The 27,614-nt window shown below is 42.0% G+C and overlaps 2 protein-coding genes across 4 annotated transcripts in view; one reads left to right on the top strand and one right to left on the bottom strand.

The window, feature by feature from the left end:
- macrod1 (mono-ADP ribosylhydrolase 1) overlaps positions 1-27,614 on the bottom strand; it is a 100,523-nt gene that overhangs the window by 51,126 nt on the left and 21,783 nt on the right. The gene's annotated exons all lie outside the window — the stretch shown is intronic.
- Positions 1,360-26,531, top strand: flrt1b (fibronectin leucine rich transmembrane protein 1b). 2 transcript variants are annotated; one of them, XM_028588881.1, is made up of 3 exons: positions 1,360-1,705; positions 19,793-20,847; positions 23,520-26,531. In XM_028588881.1, the coding sequence occupies exon 3, from the start codon at positions 23,535-23,537 to the stop codon at positions 25,725-25,727; it is 2,193 nt and encodes a 730-aa protein (XP_028444682.1). In that variant the 5' UTR covers positions 1,360-1,705; positions 19,793-20,847; positions 23,520-23,534; the 3' UTR covers positions 25,728-26,531. The 2 variants fall into 2 exon arrangements, 1 of the variants encoding a protein (XP_028444682.1); XR_003693503.1 differs by lacking the exons at positions 19,793-20,847; positions 23,520-26,531 and adding an exon at positions 9,255-9,338.

Here is a 27,614-nt window from a genome sequence, read left to right as displayed (position 1 = left end):
CATGTTCCTTTAACTAGATGTCCCTCCAGCCACACAGAAATCTAAACCTGTGTTCAGTAGCCTACTCTCAGACATGACGCGAACCAACCATTTCTACAGTCGCGATCTAAAGCAGCTGGGATGTTCTCACGGCTGCTGCAATCGAGTAGTCATTGTGTTTGTTTCATTTTTTCACGTTTTTAATGATTTTTTATTTTATTTGTATTTTCGGGTTTACATGACAGACAGTTGTAGCCTAGAAATCTTTTGATGTGGGTCTAGCTTGTCAGGCTAAGACAGTTGAGTTTCTGAATAAAAAAATAATGAATTATTTAGAAATTCATGTTGAGTGCAGGCAGCCACGAAAAGGAGTGATTGGATTGGATGTTGCTGATGTTAAAGCACAGTCATTGTGTTTGTTTTCATGTTACACCCCCCCGTCTCGTCCCATTCTCATCTGGTCACCCAAGAGTCACTTGAATTGAATCAGACTAAATCCTGGGAAGCTATCTCTGGAAGAGCGCCAGAGGGTGCTGGTGGTGCAGCTGCACCCGGAACCAGGGCCCCAAGGGGCCCACACGAGCCCTCAACAGATGCTCTGTGTGCTGATGATCTTTGCACTTAAAAGTGTGTAGGCCTACGTGTGTGTGTGTTTGGATGGAGCAAAGGTGTGCCAGTGTTTTGCTCCCATGTTCTACCAGTGAAAGCTACATTTAATATTGTGTATGCAGCACCCAAAGGGCTAAGCTGTGGTAACTTTTGTGAGAGAACGGCCCACAGGTAATTTATGCAAATTAATTGACTTTTACGTGCCTCTTAGGCAAATAAAAATCATTGGTCACAAAGTCTGAATTACAACAGTATTGGGCAGTGGAGCCATGTGTCGACTTCCAGTCATTAGCTGAACATACTCTCGAGGAAGCGTGTCTTTGACTTCCCAGTCCTGATACAGCATGATGTTAGTTGTGTTTTGTGTTTTAATTAAAACTCAAACTGACTACAACTAGAACCAATCTTTTCTACTTTACTGAGAAGTGTGAGACGCCCCTCCCAATGACTGATATCCACAAATTTTCCATCTAAAGAACCCCCAAACCAAACTGGCCCAGCTATCGTGCAATGGCTCTTTGTGTGGGTCTACCTGTCAGTCTAACTTGGTGAGTTGTCGGTAATTGCTGGACCGTGGCGACCTGCTGAACCCCTGAAACGGAGCTCAGAGAGCCGATGTAAAGAGTAGGCTATACACACACACACACGCACACACACACACACACACACACACACACACACACACACACACACACACACACACACACACACACACACACACACACACACACAACTGAAAAAGAACAACACCGCGCGCAGCCTCGGCACGAGACGAAGACGATGAATAGAACGTGCGCTCGCCTCGAGGCGACACCTGTCAAGCCGTTACTAAACCGAGTTGGTTTATTTTAAAAGACTGAGATTGCGGGATGAACCGAGTTGGAAATAGAGATTAGTCGCACCCTTTTGCAGCGGTTTTGCGCTCAGGGAGAGACACGGATCGAGCCCTTTGAGGAGAGAGAAAAGGTTGCATGTAGCGGTAACGTTATGACAAGCCGTTTAGGAGTTGAAGTAGTGAAGTTGACGTAGGTCAGAGGCGAGCTAACTGACAGCGAGAACCGGGAGCAAAAAAACCGTTGGAGATAAAAAACAAAACAAAAACGGGACTTTATCCGAGGTTAGTCTCTCTCTCTCTCTCTCTCACACACACACACACACAGGCTCTAAACACATTAACCTACAGTGAAACAACAGGGTGGGAGATAACTAGTGCACATCGCGGAGCTTCGGTGCGGGCAGAACGAACATCCTCCCCCGTCCCTCCGCGGCGCCTTTCGCCCGGCTGTAGAGGCTGATGCTGACCGGGACTTAACGACCCGCGTACATAGCCTATCTATTAAGTTGAGAGGATGATTTGACAAGGATGCCTTGAGGGGAAACGAGCAGGAGAGAGGCAGAAAATGGATAACAAAGGTATGATCTGTGTGGGGTTGATGATTGTGCATTCGTAGAGGAAAGGGTGAACGGTTCATGCAGGTTATAGCTAGGCTGAGGCACTGTCAGGGTCTTACATTGATCATGGTGGTGGCATGTTGATGCTAACAGGCTTTTTCCTCCTGTTGAAAAATGTGTGCTTGTTGATATGGATGTGTGTTCATTTTTGCAGCTACCTGCTGGACCAAAAAAAAAAAAAAAGTCTGAGATTTAAACAGCAGGGCTTCAGAGAGTTACGGGCAGAGAGGGAGATTTAAGTGAGAGATTATACTTTGTAAAGAGATAGAATTCCCACTTGCATGTTTTTCTCATCTCTCCCATTGCTCCCTCCCTGATCTCTCATGTGAGCAGTGTGGTTTTCATATGCCTATAATTGCTTGTGGAATCTTTTTGTAGCCTATGTGTGTGTCAGAAGGGCCAAGACTGTCTCTCAATTGCCCTTCTTACATGACTATATCTGCACTCCCCCCATCTCAATTTAAGGGCTATGCTTTGATGCAGACTTGCCAACTTGACTAAAAACACAGACAAAATGTTGCATCATCCAACTCATTTCTGCAAAACTGCCTAATATCTCTCGTTGGATGTAAACACAAACATACATCTGCACACACACACACACACACACACACACACACACACACACACAAATATATCAGCACAGGAGGATTAGCAGTCATACGGGGCCATATTGAGACAGCAGATTAGGATGAGATTCTCTGGGCCAAAGCGGTACAGAACATGGGATTAAAAGATGAAAGGCAGAGATGGATGGATGGATGGAGTGATGAACAAGGAAAAGAGCGTGAGTGGCAAAGAAACCAAAAGGGGGACAAGAGAAAAAGAGAGAACATGAGATTAAAGTGTAATGTCCTAGAGAGGGAGAGAGAAAGAGAGAATCCAGGGCAAGTCATGCACATTGGCAGAATGTGGAGAGAATAAAGAAGAGGAGAAGGCAGCAGACACTCTTTCTCTATCGCCTCCCTTGTGCTCTCCTCTTATTCACCCATCCAACAGCAGGAGAGGAGCGCTGCTTATATAACTCTTCATTTGAAACACAATAACCCAAGAAGGAAAAAAACAAAAGGCATTTTACAGATTGTTAAATTGCTAATGACGATATTTCCTGCAGACATCAGTAACGTCTCTGAGACTGAATAGCAGTATGTTTTTCATTTCCTGATATCTGTTAGAGGCATCATTAATCCGACCCAAAGAGGCCCTGCTCTCACCTCAGAGGCGAATTTGGCTGTTTCAAATCCTCAGCACCTGTGTGAAGCTCAGCTGACCGAGCTTCTGTTGTGTTTTTAACAGCACATATGTTAAAAAATATGTTAGTGCCAATACATTTAGCACAGCATGTGTCGGCTGTTAACACACTTGTAGACCTTCGGTGTGTGTGGTCCTTAATTGAACTCAAAGAATAATTTCTGACAGATTAATCTTGCCTTTAAAGCAGCTTTTAGTCTTCTTGTATTAGTGTTGCTGATTTAGTTTGTGTGGAATCAGGTTGCTGAGGCCAATATCAGACAAAAGGTGTCATACCAAAAACTACCAAAATATAAAAAAAATGATCCAAGAGCCTAATTTGCCTTTTTTAAATAACAAACAAAAAGGTATTAGATCTTCCTCAACAGAGTGTAATCTTTCAAAGCAATAGCTAATTTATACTGTTCTGTAGGAGGACTGGACTGACTCTCCATGTAGACTTTGTGATATTAAGGCTCACTGCTGAATGGCTGTACTGGCAGTGAAAAGTGGCTTGGATGGATGAGGCTGATGATGAGATTTACATGTAATGGAAAACACAAAAATCCTTGTGGGGTGTTGTTTTGGCATCTTTTTTAACTATTAAATCTGCACCTCCAGATTTTTGAGGAGCAGTGCAACAAGCAAAAAAACCCACAACATTTATTATTAAAATTGCTAAGGTTAGCAAACAGTTGCCTATTACGCATGCAGCACACACAACAGCGACATTAGCATTAACTTTGTTTCTGGCAGCTTGGTGCATGTAAGTCTAATATTCACTTTCCTTTTAGCTCTGTTTAGTAAAATATGGCTCTGTAGCCGCTTAATACTCCACTAAGTCCAACATCTAGTCGCTAAGTTTGTCTGCCTGCTGTTTGGTGCGAGCAGGTAGAATACAGTGGGTTTATCAGAGCCTTTTGGGCCGTAAACCCCAAACAATGAGCTGAAAGCATAGACTGTATAAAATGTGGTCGTAGTCTCCGTGACGTCAACCACAGGTTTCTGAAGAGCCAAAATGAAGCGTGGTGGGCGTCTCCCAGTGGCTCTGGCCGTTGCCATCTTGGCAGCAACTGACGTCGGCTAATTAAAAAATGGGCAAAGAGGTGGAGCATGGATTGAGCTGAGGCATAGACAGTCTATGCTTGCCTCCTGTGACGGCAGCCCACCTGTCACTCAAAGCGAAACTCTAAATTTTGCAGAACTTTGAGCCTGAATATAATTTAAACGTATGGGTTATAAAGAACTCCTCTCCTTTCTTGCTGAACTGTACACAGGCAATTTGTTCCATACTGTCAAATGTGAAACACCAGTAGCATGTCCAGTTTTTTTTAGTAGTGACTGAGGGCGTTATTCCCTGGTGGCGGTTTGTTCAGTGTAACAGCGAGTGATTGCGTGTACTGTAGTGGTGAGCAGTGTTCAAGGCACTGGGTCAGTGCCCTGTGGCAGAACAGCAGGTGTCAAGAGGAAGAGATGACTCTCTGTGCTTCATGTATCTTAGCAGTACGTCTGCTGTCCTGAGGCTATTTGACCTTCTTATCTAATGTGTCTACCTGAATGATTTCTGATTCTGTTCATCTATTAATTCAATATTTTACATTGTCTTTATAACCTCATACAGTGGCTTACATACAGTATATAAAAAAAAATAGGGATTGATTTACAACAATTTCAAAGACTGTCCTCAGCTTTGTTTTCATGCCTACAGTCATGACATTCAGCATTAATGTTTCACTGCCAAATGTAAATCATTCAGCAGTATGAATCCAGGACTGGACTGTTACTAAGCATATCGATGCTTGTCGACTTTGGCACGCTGTTAACATTTCCTTTTATTAATGATTCAATATTGGAATTGGTACCCATCCAAATCAATATACAATAGTAACAAATGGAAGATGTCCATGCTGCCCTCAACTGACTTGTGGCCTTTTCATGGCTTTTTTATTTAAGACAATCTTAAATGGTTAAGTCCACTCATCAGTCAGATGAATTAAACCAGATCAGACTGTGCTTAATGGATCAACAAGATAAGCAATTGTCTTGTTGTCTTCATGGTCATGGCATACATCAAAAACAAATGAAAACCTGCAGCAAGAGCCCATCAACTAAAATATATACAGAATATACAAGTGTATTTGAAGGTAGTCTGTGGCTTACAAAAAATCTTCTCATACAAGTAGAACAAACCCAAAGAACAAGGGTAGGAGGGGAGTGCCTGCTATATATATGGGTCTCAAAATATACCTGCGCATTCATGTTTCCAGGCACCCCACCTATTAAAGCCTGTGTGTGGGAAACACTGCACTTGTGGCCAGATTTAGAGTTTAACCCTCCCCCGAAACAATGATTTCATAATCATGTTCTGAACAGCTTTACAGAGACTCAGACAGCGCCTGTCATGGCACATGTTCTCATTTTAAACAAATACTAATACAGTTAATTTAGATGTAAACAGTCACACTGATAGTATGATCAGTCAGCAACACCAATCTGAACTTGTTCTTTACATTTTAGTTTACTAATCTTAGTTTTCAGATTCCCAGTTTCTCTCATGGCAGAAACATGTTTGTAGATAACGCTTGCACTGTCCCAGATTATTAAAAAAATAAGATAAGAAAATGCAGCTCTATCTTTTATACGACCGATAATAATGAAAGAAAATCATAATGTAAATGGTGGTTCAGCAGGCTGAGGCACATACTATGAGCTTATAATATCTACTGGATTTGAGCCTTGCTCATTTCTCTGATCTTATCTGTTTCTCTACACTGTATGCTATATACTGTACAATAGAAAAAGCTACTTGAAAATGTAAGGAAGAGACCCAATTCTATCTGCAGAAGGCAACGGGCAGCTTCACCAAATGGCATAGGCACCACACCTGGGATTAACATGTGATATGTATCTGGATAATGACATGCAATATATGGGCCTATGCATTTACACCTAGTGTTGATGGGTTTTCTCAATATCTCGATTCTGCCGGTATTGTGATCACATCTCAATATGCAAATTAGTTAGGTGGGGCAGACATGGCACGTCTCAGGTAAAGGAAAGCAATGCTACAGACAGGCATCATTCATTTCAAATCACTTTTTTTCGAGGAAATACTTGCTAGCTTCTGCTACTACTTGTAGCTTTTGTTGGCTTGCTAGTTAGGCAATATTTTAACTTGCTGGGTGATTTTTTTTCCTTGAACCAACTATAATCTATGTTTTTATAATAGCAATGTATTAAATGATAATGTGAAAGGGGTGGCTGTGCAGCTCCCCTTGGCTTTACGGAGCTTTATAGTGAGTTTAAGCTCATTGTTTAGCAGTCCAGCTGCAACTTTACTCTTCTTTTTTTTTTGGCTGTAGCAGTAACCTGTTTTCAAAGTAAAAGCTCTAAAAACCCACTATACACTACATGCTCAGTACCAAACATTTGCTAGGTGGCCAAACACACAACTCCAAATAAATGCTAATGCATGCATTTACTTCTGGCATTAACATGCATTTTTCCCTATCCAGATACATATTGTAAGTTGATTTCAGGTGTAATCAGGGTTATACAGTCAGCTCAGAGCCTAGGATGGCCCAAAAAGAACAGCTGAAAGTCTATTGAACATAGAATAAAGTTTGTAAAGTTAATTCATTGTGCATACCAATAGCTTCTGACTCATGAACAAAAATATAAGATAAATTAATGTATAGACTTTGTTTCAAGAGTAAAATCCACTTTTTGCTTTCCAATTTGTTTGAAAAGCAAAACAATCTGTAGAGTTTAAGACAATGAGACCAACACATCAAAACATTTCAAATTGATTCTATGTAGGTCTAGTTATTACCTTAGTTTATGCCTTATGCAATCAATTGTAGGAAGCAGTATGGCTCTGAAACAAACGCTTTTATATAATTATGCTTATGTCATGTTTTGGCTGAGACTGTCCCGAAAACACATAATAAATACGATCCCTAGAAAACCTGAAATATATCCCACAGTAGATGCCAGATATAGACAATAGAGAGATGCATTATACAAGGGAAGGTTTTTAACTATTAAGGAGGCACACAGCCATAAACACACACACACACACACACACACACACACACACACACACACACACACACACACACACACACACACACACACACACACACACACGTAGAGGGGGAGACGTGGATGGAAAGTTTAGTTTAGTGTATTTGATAAGGACATCACGGTAGCATTAGAATTGTAACATTTATGCACAAAGACCAGATGCACTGTATTTAGTGTTTGTAGAGTTTAAAGAAATAAAACAAAGCAAGAAATATTAACACAACACAACCACACACACACACACACACACACACACACACACACACAACTTCAAAGCTCCTGCACGGTTACCTAGATTTAAACCAGCTGCAGGCACCTCCAGAAATACTGGCACCTTTGATTAAATAGTGCAAGTTAAAAAGAGCTCAAGAACTGTAAAAAATAATAGTTATAAGCTATGTTTAATTACATTTAAATTGAGATTATTCTCACTTGTGCAAAATATACTCTCTAGAAAGAATGCATTTTTTCACTGTTAAACCCCTCAAGAAAGACAACAGATATAGTTAGCAGCACTAGCACCTCACACGGTTGTCATTAAGCTTTGCAGGTTTGTGAAAGATAATTACAAATAATCAGTCGGTATCACCGACAGCTGAAATCTTTGACAAATTGTGGTTGTTACTGTGGAGAATGTGCCACAAATAGATGTAGAAAAGAAAGTTTGTAGAAATAATAAACCCACTGAAAAAAGCAAAGCAAAGACCAAAGATGTGATCATCTGGATGAGGAGTTCATTAAATGCAAAGAGTGATTTCTTTTTGATCCTTTCTTGGATCAAAGGCTGAGAAAGCTAGGGACATGTATGAAAGTATTAATAAATAAATTATGCACCTATGGCCAAGGGTTACTGATTATTCCAGGAATAATGAGCTATTCATTATCTAATTTCTAGACATGGGCTTTTATATGTTGTGTTACATTTGTCTGTTTTTTTCTTTCAGTGTATTTGTGATGTAACTATTCAGAACATGAAAAAATAAAAAGACATGAAAGATTTCATGTTTCAGTTGGTTTAGTTTCCAATTGAAAAAATTCACACTGCATTAACATTGTCTTGGCTGAGGTCTGGTCACTTGCCCTTCTAGTTAAGAACTGTATTTGTATCAGAACCAGAATAATCAGATGCATTATGAGAGAAGGCTTTCAAAAAGGTTTGGACAACCCTTTTTCAAAGCCTTCTCTCATAATGCAGAGCATTTGTAAAGGCATCAGTGTGCCACAAGCTCCAGATTGTCTACATTTTCCAATTTTGTATCAGTTGTGCCACAGTCCACATCTGTTGCAGTAGTCTGAGTGTGTTGGCCTGCAGCAACAATTAACGTTGCAATGGCATGTGGTGCATGTAATTCATTTGGAACTTGTGTTTTTTTAAAAGCTCAATTTGAGATTTTGGGAAAAAAATTGTGACAAACAGTGGGTTACGTGTGCGATGGAGTCTTCAGAAGAGGTAATTAACTTCAATATCAAAACGTTACGCACTAAATCTTTAAGGCTGTTGTGACTGTTGCTGCTTTATGTGCTGACTTGGAGTTCAGTTTCTCTTCTCCTGATGTGTTGGCATTAAGTAATTAGTACGTTGTCAAGGAATGTAACTTATCAACTGCAGATCAAAGTTAAACATTTTCTTATTAAGGACATTTTCTATCACTATCAGTCAAAGATAAACCTTTTACATTAAATATTTTCCTGGTACCTCTATCTCTGTGTGTGTGTGTGTGTGTGTGTGTGTGTGTGTGTGTGATAATATTCCTTGCTTTGTTTTATTTCTTTAAACACTACAAACACTAAACACAGTGCATCTGGTCTTTGTGCATAAATGTTACAATTCTAATGCTACCATGATGTCCATACACTAAACTTTCCATCCACGTCTCCCCATCTACTTCTTCCAACAGCAAAGCCAGGACAAAACTCCAACGGTGATAAGATGAGAGCAAACCACTGAAGGGCAAGCAGTGCAAATGGGAATTTTCAATAGATGGGTCCTGAAACCTATTGTCACATGGAGAGAGAAGAGGAAAAATGAGTGAAAAGGAGTGAAAGGGAGAGGATAAAGAAGAAAAATGGAAGGAAGGGAGCATAGATGGAGGCAGACAGGGAGACAAAGTGAGCTGTAGAGTTTTTGCCCTGGAGGAAGCCGGTTTCCAAAGAGGGAATGAACAGCAGAGGAGGGAGTAAACGAGACTTTGAGAGAGAGCGCTGCTGGAGAGAGGAAAAGAGAGAACAGGAGGAGGAGGAGGAGGTGGGGACAGACTAAAGAGTGGAGGAGAAGGGAGGAAAGCAGTGAGGATGAGGTAGTCATGAGAAAAAAATACAAACGAGGGTGGATGAGGCAGACGTGGGTGGACACAAACACACACATACACAACACCCAGAGTGAAGGTGTTTTGCATAAATATGTGTGAATAATGAAAATGCTGGCCGCTTCATTTTAAACACAGCAGCTAATAATTAAAACAGTCAAACCTCACACTGTGGGCTACAGAGACAGCACAGAGAGACTTTTATGAATAAGCGGTAAATAAACTGTATTATCTCTGGGGGCTGCTGCCTTGGGTTCTGACAATATATTCTGACACACTGCTGTGAGTTGAGTTCAGCTACTTCCCCCACTCGCTTCACCTACAATAAGGGTTAAACAGATATGCAGGTATAATTATAAGTATTCATATTTTCCGACTGACCAAAATATCCCTGCCTTTCAATTTTAATGACAAACTTAAAATAATTCACCGTTTCTCCTAGCGTGTTAATCTTGGCAGGACTGAAAAGCCTTCTGCAACAGTATTTAGACCATGGGACACTGAAAAGCCAGTGGAACCCTCACAGATGAAAGCTTTTAGGTGGGTTGGCAGCTTCTTAAGGCAGGGTAAGGCAGGTTTTACAGACAGACACCCTTGAAGCTGTGAGTAAAATTCTCCCACACCATGCTCGAATGTTTCCTCTGCTTATCCATCTGTGATAAAGAAAAAACATTCATAAAAACATATTCAGTAGCTGTGTTAAAAAGTAGCCGCTGTCACATCAGCAGTGGACCATGTTCATAATGTCTGAATGAAACATAAACAGCTTTAATATTGGCCTGTTATATCGCTATAACACTGCTCTCTATCAGTACAGGAGGAATACATTACATTTATCTATACAAAAAAAAGAACTACACACCCATCTGCCTGCAATATTATGTGCCAGGGGTGCTATGATATACTACATCTCTCAGCAAAACACACATTTCCACACACGGCCCAGCATGCATACACATTGCCTGATGACAGTATGTGGATAAATAATCCCATTAAATATGATTGAGGGTTTTTCCGACTCAAAGCATTTACTATCTCTCTCCATGTCTTTCTCTCTCCATGTCTCTCGCTCAGAATGAGGTATGCACAGGAAGTATCTTCAGACAGGCAATTTACAGGCCGGACACCCTCACACACACACACACACACACACACACACCACACACACACCACACACCACACACACACACACACACACACACACACACACACTAATAACCACACACACACACCGTCCACCAGAAGGCACTCTTAGATAGGTCACAATAACTCTCGCTAGGTTGAACTTGGCACTTATGCCTTTGGAGCAGAATCCCTGGAGTCCTTTTGTGTGTGTGTGTGTGTGTGTGTGTGTGTGTGTAAAAGAGAGAGAGAGAGAGAGAGAGAGAGAGAGAGAGAGAGAGATATGACAGACGAAACAAGTCATTTTAAATCCAATAACATGTAAATGTTATTGGTATGTGTGGCCTCCTGGTGGCAGGCCATTGCTGGGTTAACTAAAACTGATGCATCTCTAGTCAGTCAGTCAGTCAGTCAGTCAGTCAGTCAGTCACTCGTTTGGCAATGTTTACCTTTGTTACTCATTATAAAAAGACATGGCACACTCCAGAAAAGACTATAGGGTAATTATCAATCAAAGCTTATTCAAGAAGGGAATTGAGCATGATCCCTGCTCACCTGAAAGATCTATTGGAATTCAATACATCAGGTCAAACACATATTCCTGCCAGTTGCCCTCAAAATCGAGCACCATCTTGACAACTTTGAACTGTGCTCGGTAATTGGCTTGTACACATTTATTTTATTCTCTGATCATTTCGGATAGCGTGGCAGTGTTTGGCTTTTCATTCTTTGTTGCCATGGTAGGCTGGTGATAATTCGGTTCCACTTATGCACTTGTTTTGGTCCAAATGTATAGGTTTTGGTTCTTTGGCAAGTTGTGAAGACCTTTAAACATGCATTCACCAAGAAGCACAGGCAACTATAAAAAGACAGCTGACCTAAGAAAAGCCCTAAAATATCCAGTCAACTAAAGTGTAAAACTGAGGGATCTTAACGTATTTAATGATTAACGTAACTTGGGGATTTTGACTGACAGGGTTGAATATATTGTTTAATTTTTGTATTATTTATTTATTTATTTAAATAAATAGATTTTCTGTTTGCAGCTTACACAATTCTTGATAATTTTTCAAGTTCTGAGTCCCTAGTTTCTTAGGGTATTCCTAAGCTAAACAGAAATACGGACTTTATTTATCTTGTAATAAATATCGACAACGACTAACATGAAAAGAAAAATTACATAAATAATAACTTTAATGGTTTTTTTTGCCGAAGAGAGAAAAGACAGAGAATCTGAGATGAACAAAGACGCCAAAGAAAGAAGAAAAAGACATCTAGAAGAAGGGATAGCAAAGAGAGGAATAGAGCAAACAAGCGTGACAGAAAGAATGAAAAAAGAAGAACAGTGAACAGGAAAGAAAAGTTGTTGAAGGAAGCAAAAAAACATGCAGAAAACCTTCTACATAATCTACAAATGCCACTTAACACCTTCCAGCAGCCAGAAGTAGTCGGCCTGTATAAGCAAATTCAGAGATAATTGACCTCAACACTATTCTGAGTGAGAGGAGAGAGATGGAGGGAAGCAGATAGAGACAGAAGTAGAGACTGTGTGAACTGCCATAGAGAGTAAGTGGGAGGTAGTGTTGTCACAGTGCATAATGGTGTTGCTATCATTATCACTGGCTAGAAGAACAAAAAATAGAGAACTGCTGTGTTTGTGTGTTAGTGAGAAGGAGAGAAAGTCAGACTAAGTTCCTGGTCAAAAGAGCAATAAAGTTCACGGGTCAAAAGAGCAACAAAAATGTGCGTGCGTGCGTAGCATGTAAGAGCATGTAAGTGTGGAAAAGATGTGGAGAAGGTTGTATGTGTTTGTGAGAGGGCACTGGGAAAAAATTCAAATCCCCCAGTCTGGGCAGAGTACAGTTTACAACTACAGTAAAATCAAAAAAAAAAAACAGTTTTATCACTGCCACTTATAAGCTGCTGTACAGCTGTGTTAAATGAGTGCACTTACATGTCTCTAAATATATTTGTTCCATTTCTGACGGACTGAGACGAAGTCAGGGGTGGATTAATGCTCAATTTACTAGAGGGCTGTTGTAAGGCTTGCTGTGCATGATTTTTTTTTTGATAATATTATTTCTGCTCCAAATCTGGATGATGCACAAAGCAGTTCCAGTTCAGGCGGCGTGATTGTCCATGTTTGGTCCAATAAGATTATCAGGGACAACCACCTTTGCATACAGCCAATCCTGGACTTCCAGAGTAAGCATTTGCTGAGCTGGGAGCAGGGATAGGTCAGAAATCATCACAATGTCCATAGTTTATGAACATTTTTATTTTGTCAACAAAACCCATAAAAAAACACCAAAGTCAACAAGCCTCATTCCTCTGTGTCATAGAGATTTACATTCAGTTACATTCATTTTGCAGGCACTTATGTCTAAAGTGACTGAGAAAGTGCATTCAGCCTCTATACGGTAGGACGAAGAGCTAGACGTCATCAAAACGTGTATGAGCTAAATTGTTGTTGAAAAAACACTGCTTTTTCATTTCAACGCTTGTTTATTTTGAGTCAATGTCACATACACTATCCTGATGTACACCAAATGTGTATTAATCCACTTCTGAAAATAGTCCCCAACGAAATGCACTATTTTCTTCTGTGTTAGTGATGTTTGCTAAAAAAACTAAGAAAACTATTGAGCCTTTTTTTTATGAAACTATATATTTGTGATTTTTTAAAGTTTTCAGTAGGAAGAAATGGGTTTGGGGCTGAGAGCCGACAGACCGTTTAGAAAAGTCAGAAGTGCTGAGAGATGGAGTAACACATTGTTGGTTTTGTGCTTTTCTTTGGAATTTGTTAAGAAAAGTATAGAAAAACACTAGCCTTGTCCTTTTAATGTTTGCTCACTGCAACTAATAGATGCACAGTCTTGAAGCCAACACACACCGAGGGTGTGCTACAGCCGAGTGCCCCCCTTCAGATCTTTGCTGATTATCCCCGTCTGTCGCTTCCCTCATCTCTCTCCTTCTCCCCTCCTTCTCATGCTAAATGGAAGCTGTGTGTTTCTGTGTTAGAAAGCTAGTCACATCCCTCTCACTCTTCTTTTTAGACCCTCACTCTCTTTTTCATTTCCCACCTCTACCTTTTCTCTCTGCCTATCCTTGACACTCTCTCTCTGTCTTTTTCCTCTCCCGCTCTGCGCCCTCCAGCCTTCGCTCTGTCCACGCCGACACTCTCGACTGAGTCTGCCGGAGCCACGGCCTTCAGAGCCTGACAAGAATTCAGTGCCTGTTTGTGTGTGTGTGTGTGTGTGCGTGTACGTGTGTGTGTGTGTGTGTGTGTGTGTGTGTGTGTGTGTGTGTGTGTGTGTGTGTGTGTGTGTGTGGTTGTGTGTGTGTGTCTTCAAGCATGGATGAAATATGAGCTGTTAAATATGAATATGGGGTTATGTTCCGATGCCGTGTAGTGTCGTCACTCACGCATGGAGGAGTAGTAAAAAAAGGTCCATGCACATACACAGATGGCGATCAGTGTGTATGACAAGTAACTGCAGAGCTTCTATGGTATTATTCTGCATCACATTTGCTATCCATTTGTCTGTGATACTTGCCACACACCCACACACACACACACACACACACACACACACACACACACACACACACACACACACACACACACACACACACAGGCCCTGGATTCAGGCTTCACTGACTTTAAACCTTGCTCAGGCTGACAGTAATTTCTGCCTCCAAATTACATTCCAATGGCTTCATAAATCTGCTGCCTCCTCCTCCCCCTATTTTTCTTTCCCCCCGTCTTCCTGCCTCTGCTTCTCCATCTCCCCCTCTTCTCTGCCGTCCCCCCTCTCTTTCCTCTCTCCCTTTTACTCCAGCCTCACTTCATTTTTCCTGTATAAACCTCCACCCTTCTCCTTCCCTCTTCGCCTCTGTTTCACCATCTCTCTTTCTCTCCTCCTTCTCCTATCACTTGTTTTCTCGTTTCCCCCACACTCCTCTCTGGCGCTCGCTCAGTAAATGAGAAACAGGGAGGCAGAGATGGGGAGGTTACGTGTGCGGGGTCGTTAAACACTCACACACACATAAATCCATACAGATACATGCACACCTACATACACACAGATGCGTGCGTGCGCGCGCGCACACACACACACACACACACACACACACACACACACACACAGTCACTCACAGATGTGCTCACAAACAAATCTGTAAATACACACATACATGAGCACAGTCAAACATCATAAACAGCACATTACACTTTGATTGAAAGACAAGCATTTATGCTGCCATATATTTGCCATGCCTCTAAATTGACTTGCAAATGTACCTGTGTACACACACACACACACACACACACACACACACACACACACACACAATGCATTTGCATGTGTGCACACACACACGGCCGTTTTAATGAGAGTGTTCATTTTACAGATAGTGCCTCAAGGTGAAATAATTGCCAATGTTGGCCCCTGATGGCTGGTCCAAGTGTTCTCAGGCCAGTTGTCTTTATGGGCCATGGCGGGCCACGAACACACCCCTCATCTCCCTCACTGCTGCTTTAACTGCTGCTCTGCTGCAGCCGACACACACACACACACACGCAATGAAGACATGGGCATAATATGCATAAGCACGCAATGTAGACACCAACTTACGCATTAACACTAAACACACACATACAGACACACCGATGCAGTTGCCAGCAGAGAACAATAGGGCTGTCTGACAATGGGACTCAGAGGAATTCTCTCCTCCATATTAATATTCAGTAGAGTGGACATAGAGAGTGTGTATCTGCAGGGACGCATGCTCATCAACCTCGCTAACACTGGGGTTAGGCAGCCACATGATTACAAAGTACTCCGACTTTGGTCCCCAGCCCCAAAACTATTAATCCCTAGCTCCTACTTCCTATCTCCTTGCTCCCTACAGTGCACAGAGCGAGCACACTGCCAAGCAGCACAGCTGTCACTTTTCTTCGCTTTCCATTTCCCAAATTATTTTGAACCGCCTGATGGAGCGAAGGGTGGATGGAAATGCAGATTTGATATCGTCAATTTCCTGCTGCCACCCACTACAATGTTTCAAATTTGTGAAAGTGCAGCTACAAGGTCATCCAAAGGAGAATTTGCAAAATCAAAAGATAAAATTTTTCCTGGTATTTGTTTATGCAAACAGCAGAAACACCCAAGTATGCACTCTTTGTTTGTTTTTTTCTTTCACCAGAGGCGTTGTAGCCCTTGTACTCATTCCCATAAATTCCTCTTGTATAACCTGTCAAATCAAAGATATAAGTAAACACACCTGTACTACCAGACTCTCCTCTCTATATCTCACATCCATCTGTAGATAATACAAGCTGACTCTAATAACGCACATATAAATGCGCTGGCCATATTTCTGTACATATGTTACCTCCATCTGCAAATCTGTAAGAGCATGAACAGCTTACAGCACGTATTTACACTGTATCTGGATCTGTACACTTTTATGTAACAGATGTGTTGCATAAAAACACATGCCGGTAAACTGGAGCCTTCAGTAGCCCTGAGCTCAGATGCATCATCTTTAAATGGTTATTCTTGTATTTTTCTCAATTTGTTCTTAATTTATTCAGCTGTTATCACCAGCCTTCTTTAGTGTACTGTCCCACAAAGCAAAGAAATAGATGCTAATATTTGATCGTTATAGTACAAAGCAAAGAGGAAAACAAAACAGCGAGAGCATTTGGACTGCACAGAAGCCACAGTGAAAGTCACATACTGCAGCGCTGTCATTGACTGGCTCACAAGAGCAGAGTGATTTCTGTCCCAGAGTAATGAGACGTTCCCTGTGTGCTCTCGGTTATGCAGAAAAAAAAACAAGTACACCAGAAAAGACGCACAGCAAACAGTCAGTCAGGAATGTTTTTGACCTCAATAGGTCCCCTGCCCAAAGTGTGGGAACTGCTCTCCGTATTATTGCTTCTGCTCCTCACTGGGAGGTGTGAAAGGTATGACAAAGTAGAAAGTAATAATAAGAAATAATACGCAATTGTTTTGCTGGGGCAAAAAATTAACACAGTTGTACCTATTCAAAGAAAAACGCTGAGATAATTTACACTTTATTACTGACTAACTAGCATGATTAAAGTATTTGCTCATTTTCTGCAACACCTTACTGTTTGACATCACTGTCAATAATGTGCCAGTGTGTCTAAATTCATGTTACCAGAGTACAGTTACTCATTTGACTGTGGTTTTACTCTGTAAGGATACAAGACATTTATAAAAGAAATTTCAAACATGAAGGGGAAAAATGTATGGACTGTGACCTGTGCACCTGTTGGCTGAAACACCTGAGATTTAATTACAGTACAATAAATTAACTTTAAAGTTTTCATTTTTTGAGAAAAGACACTCCATAATGTCTATTCTTGGGTTGCAACCATAGACTGTATAAAATATTGACAAAGTCTCCGTGATGTCAACCACAGGTTTCTGATGAGCCAAAATGACAAATCTATTTTGGAGCCAACTGCAGTTTTTGGCACTTCTGCATTTCCTTCATTTTTCAGCCCCAGAGTTTGCTGCTTGGCTGCAACTAAGCAATTAATCAAGTGGGGAAAAAAATAATGTAAAATGCCCATCAGTTTCCTAAAGTGGACGTTTGAATTGCTTGTTTTGTCCCACCAACCTGATATTAGAGACCTAATGCAACCTCACCTCATACTGACCCACATGTACCATTAAACGTTAAGAGTTTTTTCTATGCTGTCTGAATATGAATGTGAATGAGGGTGCTTCTAGGAAACTTGACTGTCACAATTTATAGATTTCTAATGAACACGCCTTTAAAAACTCCACTCAAAGAGCATTCAAAACCCATTTTACAGTGAAAGACAGCTGGTACCATGTCAAGGTGTATCCATTCACTTTTTTACAGGTTTGGTGTAATCTCTTATTCAGAAGTTGGATAAATGTTGGCAATTAATAAGGGAGATTTTTCCTTTGGAAAGTGGTGCTGTTGCTTCAACAATGTACTGAAACACAGTTACAACAAACAGAAGTCAGTCCCTTTCTCTAACCTTCCTCAAACTCTGACATTTTTGTTTTCAGACAACACTCTCCTGAATGACTAGTCTCTAGCTTTTCTCTCCTAACTCCCTGCTCTGATACATGCTCCCTAATGCTCCCTGTTTCCTCCATCTCTTCTTCTCCATCACACTCCCCCAAGCTAGGCTCTCGAAAATCCATCACAAAAAGTTTTAAGGACAGCTTCGACATTATACAGATAGAGCTTCACATATTGATGTCTAATGGGCAATGGCAGTGAGCTGTGGAAATGCAGCTGATGTTCAATATTCACATCTTGTCCAATGCAGGCAGACATTTTGCCTGCGGTAGGCAAAGATTAGTAGAGTGTAAGGGTAGTTTTGGACCAGACCTGTTTTAAAACGACGGTTGCTGTCATTCGTTACATCTGGTTTTAATACATGACTGATGACGTCCAATTAAGTCTTCATTTGAATTACGATTTTACTTCGAAGCCACTTAAAAGCTTTGCACTCCAAAATATAACATGGAAAAAATACTAAGTATTGGACATCAATGGATGAATACAAAGGATATAGCATTTTATAATGTTAATATACAGCACCAAACATAAAGCTCTGTATACATCTAGACTGTCCTTGAACAGACCATTATCTCATTTCTCCTTAAATGTCAATCACAAAGTCGATGCATTTTGCAAACAATGTCTATTTAGCATTCTGTCCCATCTCGAGCCGTTTTCATTACACGTTAGCCACACTCTGCACATATAAATCAGTTTACTATGCCACAAACTGGATCAGTCTGGAGCTGTTTTATAAAAAGGACAATTTATCTCACCACACGCTGCTTAACTTCATCCCACACCAGCTACCTAAGTACCCCACTAAACAGCACAATCAATTAAACACATGCCTTTCCATTTGTGGAACCAGCTAAAACACCAATCCTAAAATAGAAACACATACATTCACCCCGAGGTTAGGATGTATGGTGCACAATTATGGATAATTTTAAATACCCTTCAAGGATACATACTGTACACACACATGACATTAGGCTGTTGACCAACTTATTCTCTGCTGCAGCATGTGCCCTTTAAAATGAAAATGAGGACGGCTTTATTTGTCTCTATTTGTGTTTAAGCAAACTGCATGATAATTTCCCAGTTGGCTATGTAGTCTACTTACTCTGGGATGAAGTGAACAGGCGAATGTGAGCAGCGGAGCAGTTAATGGCCTTGATGAATCTGTCTCTGTACACTCAGTATGCCTGATGAAAACCTTATATTTCTAAAGCCAGTGTTCACTGGGGGGTTTGATTCTGCACACAAGATACAGGCACTTAACGCGTGGCTGTTAATGAAAGCTCAAAAGCTTTGTGCAAAGAATTAAAAAAACAGATATAAAACATGGAGTTACCTTAATGGGAGATTTGTGTCCGCTGGGAGCTTGGTGTTGCGCATATGCAGCGCTGACCTTGAGGAAGTATTTTCACGAGGTACTTAATTTTAAAAAGGTATAACCGTTCTGATGGGGATAATTATTTAGCCTCTACCTTTCAGTGTTCCATATTGTGCCAATGTTGAAATCCAAAATTACATCTTGGTGTCACTTAAAGACAGCTGGTATAAAAAAAAAAAAAATAAAAAAAAAAAAAATGGAGAGAATTTAATTTATGCAGCCTTGTAAAAGCGCCTTCATATTTTTTTATTTTAGCAATAAAGATATGTAAGCTACTGTGCCTATATTTGCATATTGTGCAGTAAAGTAAACAAGTAGAAGTTTTAAGGTAATCAGCATGACATATGATTACCGGACCAATTCAGACAATATTGTATTTCTAACCACTGAACCTCTAGAATTTGGGCTCACTTAATAGTAAAAGCTAGTTAAAGGACACAAAACTGACGATTGTTGTGCAACTTGTACCTCTAATTCCCTTCATCTCAGAATTAATTTCTAATACTCCACTTCTGCTGTCTCCTCTCAGGGCGGTGCTCACTAACACTGAGCCAGCGTTCCTGCTGAAGCAAACACCAGTGAAGTCTACCTTGAGGATACTAGACGGTGGTCCATTTCTGCTAACCTGTGGGGGAACTTTTCACACTGAGCCACGTGACTGGCTATCACAACGCCGCTCAGAGCGGACTACATACAGTACACACTCATCAGACCTTGCTGTTTCTGAAGCGCATCTGTGTGAACTGAAAAGGAAGCGATTAAACATTAGAGAGTGAGGCGGAAACCGAGAGGAGAAAGAAGCATCTGAACCTAACTCTTACAGCCTGTATTCTGCACCGGGCCAAACTGTCCATCACAGCCTCAAACATACACATTACCATCACTGAACTGTGAAATTTATGTTATAATTGTTATAATACAACTAATAATTGTAAGGACTGTTTGCTGGATTTTTTTGAGAATTGGAAATCCCACTTATTGCTGCTCATTAATTAAAACCATTACCTTGTTATTCAAAGCAAGTGTAGCACGGCACTATTACTATTTTTGCATGACCCACTGCGTATCCATTAGTATCCAGGATTGCTTTTGACTTCGAAGAAGGACCCTTGAGCCCTCAACCATCTTCTGACTATCTGCCCAACTGTAGCATTTTGGTGTGGAGCGGTGGTTTCAGAATTAGGCCTCTGGACGCTCGATGAAGATGACTTGAGTTGGCAGGCCTAAAAGCCCCTTACCCCAGAGAGATAAAGAGAGAGCGCTTGGCAGTAGGACACACACAACACACAAATGTGGGTGCCGAAGCGGCTTTGAGCCATGCTGGTGTTGCAACTCGTGGAGCCCTGGAGTACAGGCTATCATCATCCCTATCATCATTCACCCAAGCTGAGGAAGATTCAACGGCCCAGAGGAGCGAGGCTACACTTGTGAACGATTCAAAGACTGGGAAACTGCGCTAACACACAGAGATCCACAGCTACATCCGTAATCACAAATAAAGACACACTAATACTCCTCTCCACAAATCTTTGATACAGGAAAAACAAAGCTGCGGCGGACGTGAAAGGCACAGAGACCGAGCAGGTTAGCAAGCCCTCTGCAATCACACCCTGGGTTGATCAGACCTTACACAGACACTTTCTTCCTACGTTCACCACAATGAAGAACACCACACTTACATCTTGCTTTCAGCTACATGATAGTAAAAAAAACACAAACACATTGGCTCTGTGCTCACACAAAGGCTTTTATTTCAAAACATGATTGAAATATTGGGGCGGGGGGGAGGGAGTGGAGGCGAGAAAAGCTGAGGCCGAGAGGGAGTGAAAAAGAGAAGGTGGGGGGTCTGCTGCATCTAAATGAAAAAGAGAAACTAAGTCGCCATGAGGGAGAAAGGAGAGAGGAGGTCTGGGCAGGAGGACTGAACCAGAGCTGATTGATCCAATCTCATGTGTGTAGGAATTAACAGACGACTGGAGAGGAATCTATAAAAGAGGATTAGAAAGAGAAAAAGAGACATGGGGAGGAGAGGAGGAGGGTGACTGCACGGACACTTCTGTAAACAAACCTGAGAGTGGATACAATGAAAGATTGTGAAGGAGAGGAGGAGGAGGAGGTGGTGGTGGTGGTGGGCAGATGGGAGAGGCCTAAAAGATAAAGATGCAGAGAGAGTAGAGTACCATAAGGGAGAGCGACAGTTGGACAGAGTGAAAGAACGAGGCAGGGAGGGGAGAAGACAGAAAATCTAAGGATCATTAAGAGGAAGTGCCGATAGGACACCTTGGCATGTAGGCAAAAACACACATAGGTTTGTGCCAAGAGGATATTTATGAAAGGGAAGCGGGGATAGTGCGGCACCGAAGCATATGCTAGTTGATATTCATAGAGCATTCCCAATATGGTCTCAGCTCCTACCTTGACACTACCTCTTGTGTGCCTGTGTTCCTCTCCCTTACTTTCTCTGTCTTCCAAATGCTGGTAATGCTTGAAAATAGTGTAGTTTCAGCTAAAAATACCATTAAATAAGAGAAAAATAAATCATGGGTCCATGCCTTACATATCAAATACTCCCTGTGTCGAGTTGAGACAGGAGCTGGTTGTGGTTGTTGCAGATCTCTTTCACTCTCACACACACACACACACACACACACACACACACACACACACACACACACAAAAAACAAGCATGAACAGGTACACAAATGCAGCTATTTTTTACACATATCTTACAGAAAAAAACAATATCCAACCATTCTTCTTTTTGCTGTAAACTCAGCTGATACTAACTTGAGTCTTCACTGCCAGGAACTCATTTCCCCCTCTCCTCCACTGACTGTCCAACTCTCCATCTGTCTTCTCGCCTTAATCCAACCCCTCCCTCCATCTCTTCTATTGTTGCCATCTCTTGTTTGCTTTGCATGGATTTTGACTGCAGCCAAGGGGCCATTTTGCATCTAGCACTGAGTTCACATATGAACACACAAAAGGGATGGGGGGGTGGGGGGGGGGGGGGGGACTTGCCTTTAGAGGATTTGTTTATCAAATGTGCTGTCAAATCATGTCAGGCATTTCACGTCAGGGCACATTTTCCAGCCCCAGGCTACCCAAAAGAAAGAATTCTAACAAGAGTACGCCACAATGTAATTTCCACAATTTTCACCACTGTATATTATTTATATTCTATAAATAGTGTGCTGTGAATGTAAGTGCACAAAGATCATTTTATCTGAATTGTAAATTCATGTTATTGATGTTGGTGTCAAGGATTCGCTAGGAGACAAGCCATAAAACATAGACCGAGGAACGTATTAATGTTGCAGAAAAATGCTTCCCTGTAAAACATCTCGCTAAAACATTTCTGGGGATTTCAAGACCACTTTCCTGAATAATTTATAGAAATTTCACGAACAATAACAACCAAGAGAAAACATGCATTATACATGTCAGCTTGTACTGAGACTCTGTTCTGTATGTTTACCTATTTGTGTGTGCATTTCTCTGTGTGTTTTGGTCATAAACTAAGCAGGTGCCCTGTGTTTCAGAATATACAGTCAGGAACCTGTAGAATTCAGCTTTTCTATTTCTTTATTTACATGTATTCTATTTGAAATTCCATTGGAGGGTCAGATATGGTGCAGTCACAACAAGTTTGCCACTGCTGGTGTCTTCAAAGCAATCAACAGCACTTTGGGCAATTAATTGGATGTCCTTCTCCCCAATCTCTCATCCATTTTAGTTTCATGTCACTTACTCCATTTCAGTTAATCTCTCTCTTCCTCCCTTATTGTCCCTCCTTGCAACTGTGACTGTCCAATTTCTCCATCTTTGTCATCCTTTCGCTTTCTCTGATTCTGGTAATCTTCCTCACCCGCTCACTCCACCATTCATCGCACTCTATGCCTCTAAATGTCCAGTTTTCTTGTGCTTGGTCGCTTTGACCCATATAATACTGGACAGCTCATACAAAGTACTGTATGTCTGACTATTCAATCCCCATATCGTCTTCACTTTAGATTTTTTTAAACTTTACTTTTAACAGCAGGTAGGAAATAGAGCAGATAAGTAAAGCAATTTTACAGAAAGAGGTTAACTTTGTGGTTTGTCCTGCACTATCTTCGTCTAAAAGTTGTCCTTTTGCCAACAACTCTTCCTACTTTCTCTTTTGAATGTAATAAAATACTTTAATATTAGAATCAGTGAGTTACAGCCTTTGTACTTGTTTTAATCCAGTTTCCTATTCTTCTCTTTCAAATCAGGAGCTGTGCACCAACATGGCAGCTGAGAGTCTTGCTGAGCTTCGTGATTGGCTCTTTCTGCTCCTCCTGTGCCTCACCTTATTGGCTGAGGTGCTAGAACTGGCGGCAGCGGCAATTGCCATGGAGACGGGCGAGGGAGATGAGGGCATTGTTTGTCCCTCAGTGTGCCGCTGTGATGAGGGTTTTGTCTACTGCAATGACCGCGGCCTCAGTATAATTCCTCCACTACCATTAATGGCTGCCATCCTCTACTTGCAGAGCAACCGGCTGAGTAACGCTGGCCTGCCTCCTTCACTGGAACGCAGCACTTCCATACGAGTGATTTACCTGTATGCCAACCAGTTGGATGAATTCCCTATACACCTCCCGCCTTCTTTACGGGAGCTCCATTTGCAGGATAATAATATACGAACGTTACCGAGATCAGCTCTGGCCAAGTTACCATTACTAGAACGTTTGCACCTGGATGATAACTCTATATCCACAGTTAGCATCCAGGAGCGAGCTTTTTCTGGGACTCCACGACTACGACTGCTGTTTCTGTCTCGGAACCACCTATCAAGCATCCCTGCAGGCTTGCCAGCATCCTTGGAAGAGTTACGACTGGACGACAACAGAATCAGCACCATCCCCACTCATGCCTTCCGTGGGCTCTCTTCCCTGCGACGCTTGGTCCTGGATGGGAACCTGTTGGCCAACACACGCATTGCAGATGACACCTTTTCCCGTCTCTCCAACCTGACTGAGCTGTCACTGGTCAGGAATGCCCTACAGTCTCCGCCAGTCTACCTACCTTCGGCTCACCTCGTGCGACTCCATTTGCAAGACAACGGAATGACTCACATACCACGGGGGGCGCTGGAAGGGATGCGGCGGCTACAGAGGCTGGACCTGTCAGGAAACAATCTGACCACTCTCCCACGAGGACTTCTAAAAGACACAGAAAGCCTGGAGCTGCTGCTGCTGCGAGGAAACCCCTGGTACTGTGGCTGCAACCTTCGCTGGCTCCACGCATGGCTACACAGCCGAGGGGCAGCAGTGACAGTCAGGGGTCTGACCTGTCAGGGGCCCGAGCCTGTAAGGGGCCAGGCCCTCAGAGAACTAACCTCCCTGATGGAGCAGTGTGAAGGCCCCCCTGCTGGTCCCAGTACTGGAATGGGGGTCAACCCAGCAGAAAAAGATGGAGGAGGTGAAGATAGTGTTGGAGGGGGCCAAGCAGTGGATTCAGTCCCCAATGGCAGCAGCACAACTACCTCTCTACTAGTCCCCACACAAGGTTCCCTCTTCACCCTGCGAGCCAAGTGGCCAGGCCTTGTTATGCCTCTGCCTCCCGGTGAAGGAGGACAAGTATCTGGAGAGGCACTGGAGCTGTCTGTAAAACCTCTCTCTTCGGACAGTGTATTGGTGAGTTGGCTGTGCCCACAGCCGGCACCTTCATTCCGCCTGTCGTGGCTGAGGTTGGGTAGCAGTGCAGCTCTTGGTTCCATAACAGAGACTCTGGTACCTGGAGAGAGGAGGCAGTACCTCCTTACTCAGCTTACCCCACGCTCCCATTACCTCATCTGTCTACTGCCACTACGACAGGAATCTTCCTTTGGAGGTTCCAGCATGGGTTTATCACGAGTTGGCAGCATGGACACGGACAGTAAAGAAACGTCCCCGGCCTGCGCTCAGATAGAGACTGGAGAGGCTCTTGTCAGCACAGGAGGGGAGGGGTCAGACAAAGAGGGACAGGACTCAGAGCTAACAGTCCTGCCGTTGGCTGGGATCATAGGGGGGGCTACAGCATTAGTAAGCCTGCTGTTAATCTTTGGCATCTTCTGCTGGTACGGACAGAGAGCAGGTTATGTGTCCGGGGACTCATACAGCAGGGGCCGGGGTGGAAAACCTTACGATGACTATGTAGAGTCAGGCACCAAGAAAGACACTTCCATCTTAGAGATCAGGGCCCCTCCTGCAGGGTTTCAGATGACAGCTATGGCCCATCAGCCCCTGCAGCCTAAGCTGGAGGATGTCACCTACATCCACACCATTTTCCCCTCTTCTTCGTCTTCGTCCCAAGCTAACGGGACCTACCGGAGCAGTCACGGAGCCGGCAGCCTGAATGGCACCATCCTCAGCCAAACCAACCACCATCATGTCACTTATGGTACCAACCGTGGCTACAGAGAGGGTGGCATCCCCGACATAGATTATGCCTACACGTGATAATACAGGGACACACTCCCTGAGCCACGATTGCCAGGCGCCATTTCTATGATGACGACCTCTTGGCTGGTGGCCATTTTGTCCTTGGTTTCCAAAGTACCCTCTGTGCCTCTGCTGGTTCAATTCTGATTGGTTTGCTAAGTAGAAAAGACTGATTTCAGCTATGTTGATTGGACATTGCTATTAAGTGACATAAGTAACAGTCCTACTATATTCTACTACTGTATACTACATTATACAGTAGGTCCTTCTTTCAGTGAAACTTATAGTTATAAATGGTTACGTTTTCTCTTTTGGATATCTCAGTGTCTTTCAAACCTACTGTTCTCAGCTCATAATAATACACAGTAACTTATTTGAGGTTGATATACTAGGCTTAGCTGATTTAGCAGGATATATATTTATAATATGAGGAAAAGGCACTTGATGTGTATAGAGATAGCTCTCATATCTTCCTACCAACTATAAGCTCTGTGCTGTATAGATAAAAGGGATGACATCAATGGATAAATCAATGGTTGTTATAACCTACAGATGACAATGCATCATGGACGACATGAAAAGATGTGTTCCTAGCCCCCTCCTTTTCCTCTAGTTTACTCCCTTCCTTTTTAATTTTTCCTCTTTTCCTGTTTTTTTTTTTTGCTGAGGCTCTTTCCTTTTATTTCTCTCGTGTCTATTGTGGTGCCGTGAGCAGAGGACGACTTTGTTCTCGCCAAGGGAGCTGACAGCAGTGATAACAGTTCTGACAGAGACGGGAGACACAAACCACAGCATGGGGAGACTAATGAGAGGGAGAGAGACCGAGAGAGAGTGTGTGTGTGGGGGGGGATGGGGAGTGATGGATGGATGGATACAAAATAAGACAAGGAGAGAGAGAGGGGTGCTGTTTTGGGCATGGAAGCACTGACAGAGGTGTGTTGGCTTAAGGCAAGAGCGAAATGAGAGAAAAAAAAGAAGATAAGTGAAAAAAGGGCGTGTGACAAATGCAGCGGCAGGAGGTAAAAAAGCAGACAAAAGGAAAAGAAGATGGGGGATCGAGAAGGGTGCGATCGGGGTAAAGAAGAAGGGCGACAACTGGAATAGTTTGACATTATCAACCAAAAAAGTTTTACCCCGAGTGTATCCACTACCGCACTCAGAAGATACCACATCCTTTAAGGACTGATGTTTTCAGTTGCCTGTGATCAATATTTTTTGGGTAGGTTCCACATTATTTGTCATGTATTGTCATCATAACACAGACCCATTTACATTTAAGAGGAGAAGGCATTGCAAGACAATCGGAGAAAAACGATTGCCAAGACCACAGGACAAATGAGTAGCTTCCGAAGAAAGGCTATTAAAAATCTCTCCCTCAGAATTAAGAAAAAGTACTGCATGTACCCAATTTCTATTGTGGTCTGGTCTCCTTATTAAATTATCTTAGCAAATGAAGTGAAGAAACCTAATCATACATCTTATAATAGTAACCCTCATTCTAATTGAGTTTTAGCAGCTAATCATTTTTTTTTGGTGGAAATCAGAACTACTTTGGCCTAAATACTCGTTGCTAAAATTCACTCATAACAATCTATATTTTCAATTTCATTCAAAAAGTTTTAATTTGTATTTAAAGTTCAAAATACAAGACAGTAAGAGTGGGCAATATGGACAAAACCATTTATCATAGTATATGTACTTTTATATTGTGATATTTATATGTATTGGGACATAGAACTTGGGATGTATTGATTGGAAAACTAATTATAGAGCCAATTACCAAATTATAGTACAAATGAAATTCCAATATTGCCATAAAGTAGTTACGCTTTTTATTTTTTTTAAATCTGTAACAGAATGACCATACACAACCAGAGATATTAAAGTGAGAGCTTTCAGAAAACT

Source organism: Perca flavescens, chromosome 10 (genome assembly GCF_004354835.1).
Source record: "Perca flavescens isolate YP-PL-M2 chromosome 10, PFLA_1.0, whole genome shotgun sequence".
In the NCBI taxonomy this organism is placed as follows: Eukaryota; Metazoa; Chordata; class Actinopteri; order Perciformes; family Percidae; genus Perca; species Perca flavescens.
This window is presented reverse-complemented; position numbering and strand designations above follow the sequence as displayed.

Excerpts from the sequence above, each read along its gene's own strand:
- flrt1b (XM_028588881.1), top strand. The coding sequence starts at position 23,535 with ATGGCAGCTGAGAGTCTTGCTGAGCTTCGTGATTGGCTCTTTCTGCTC.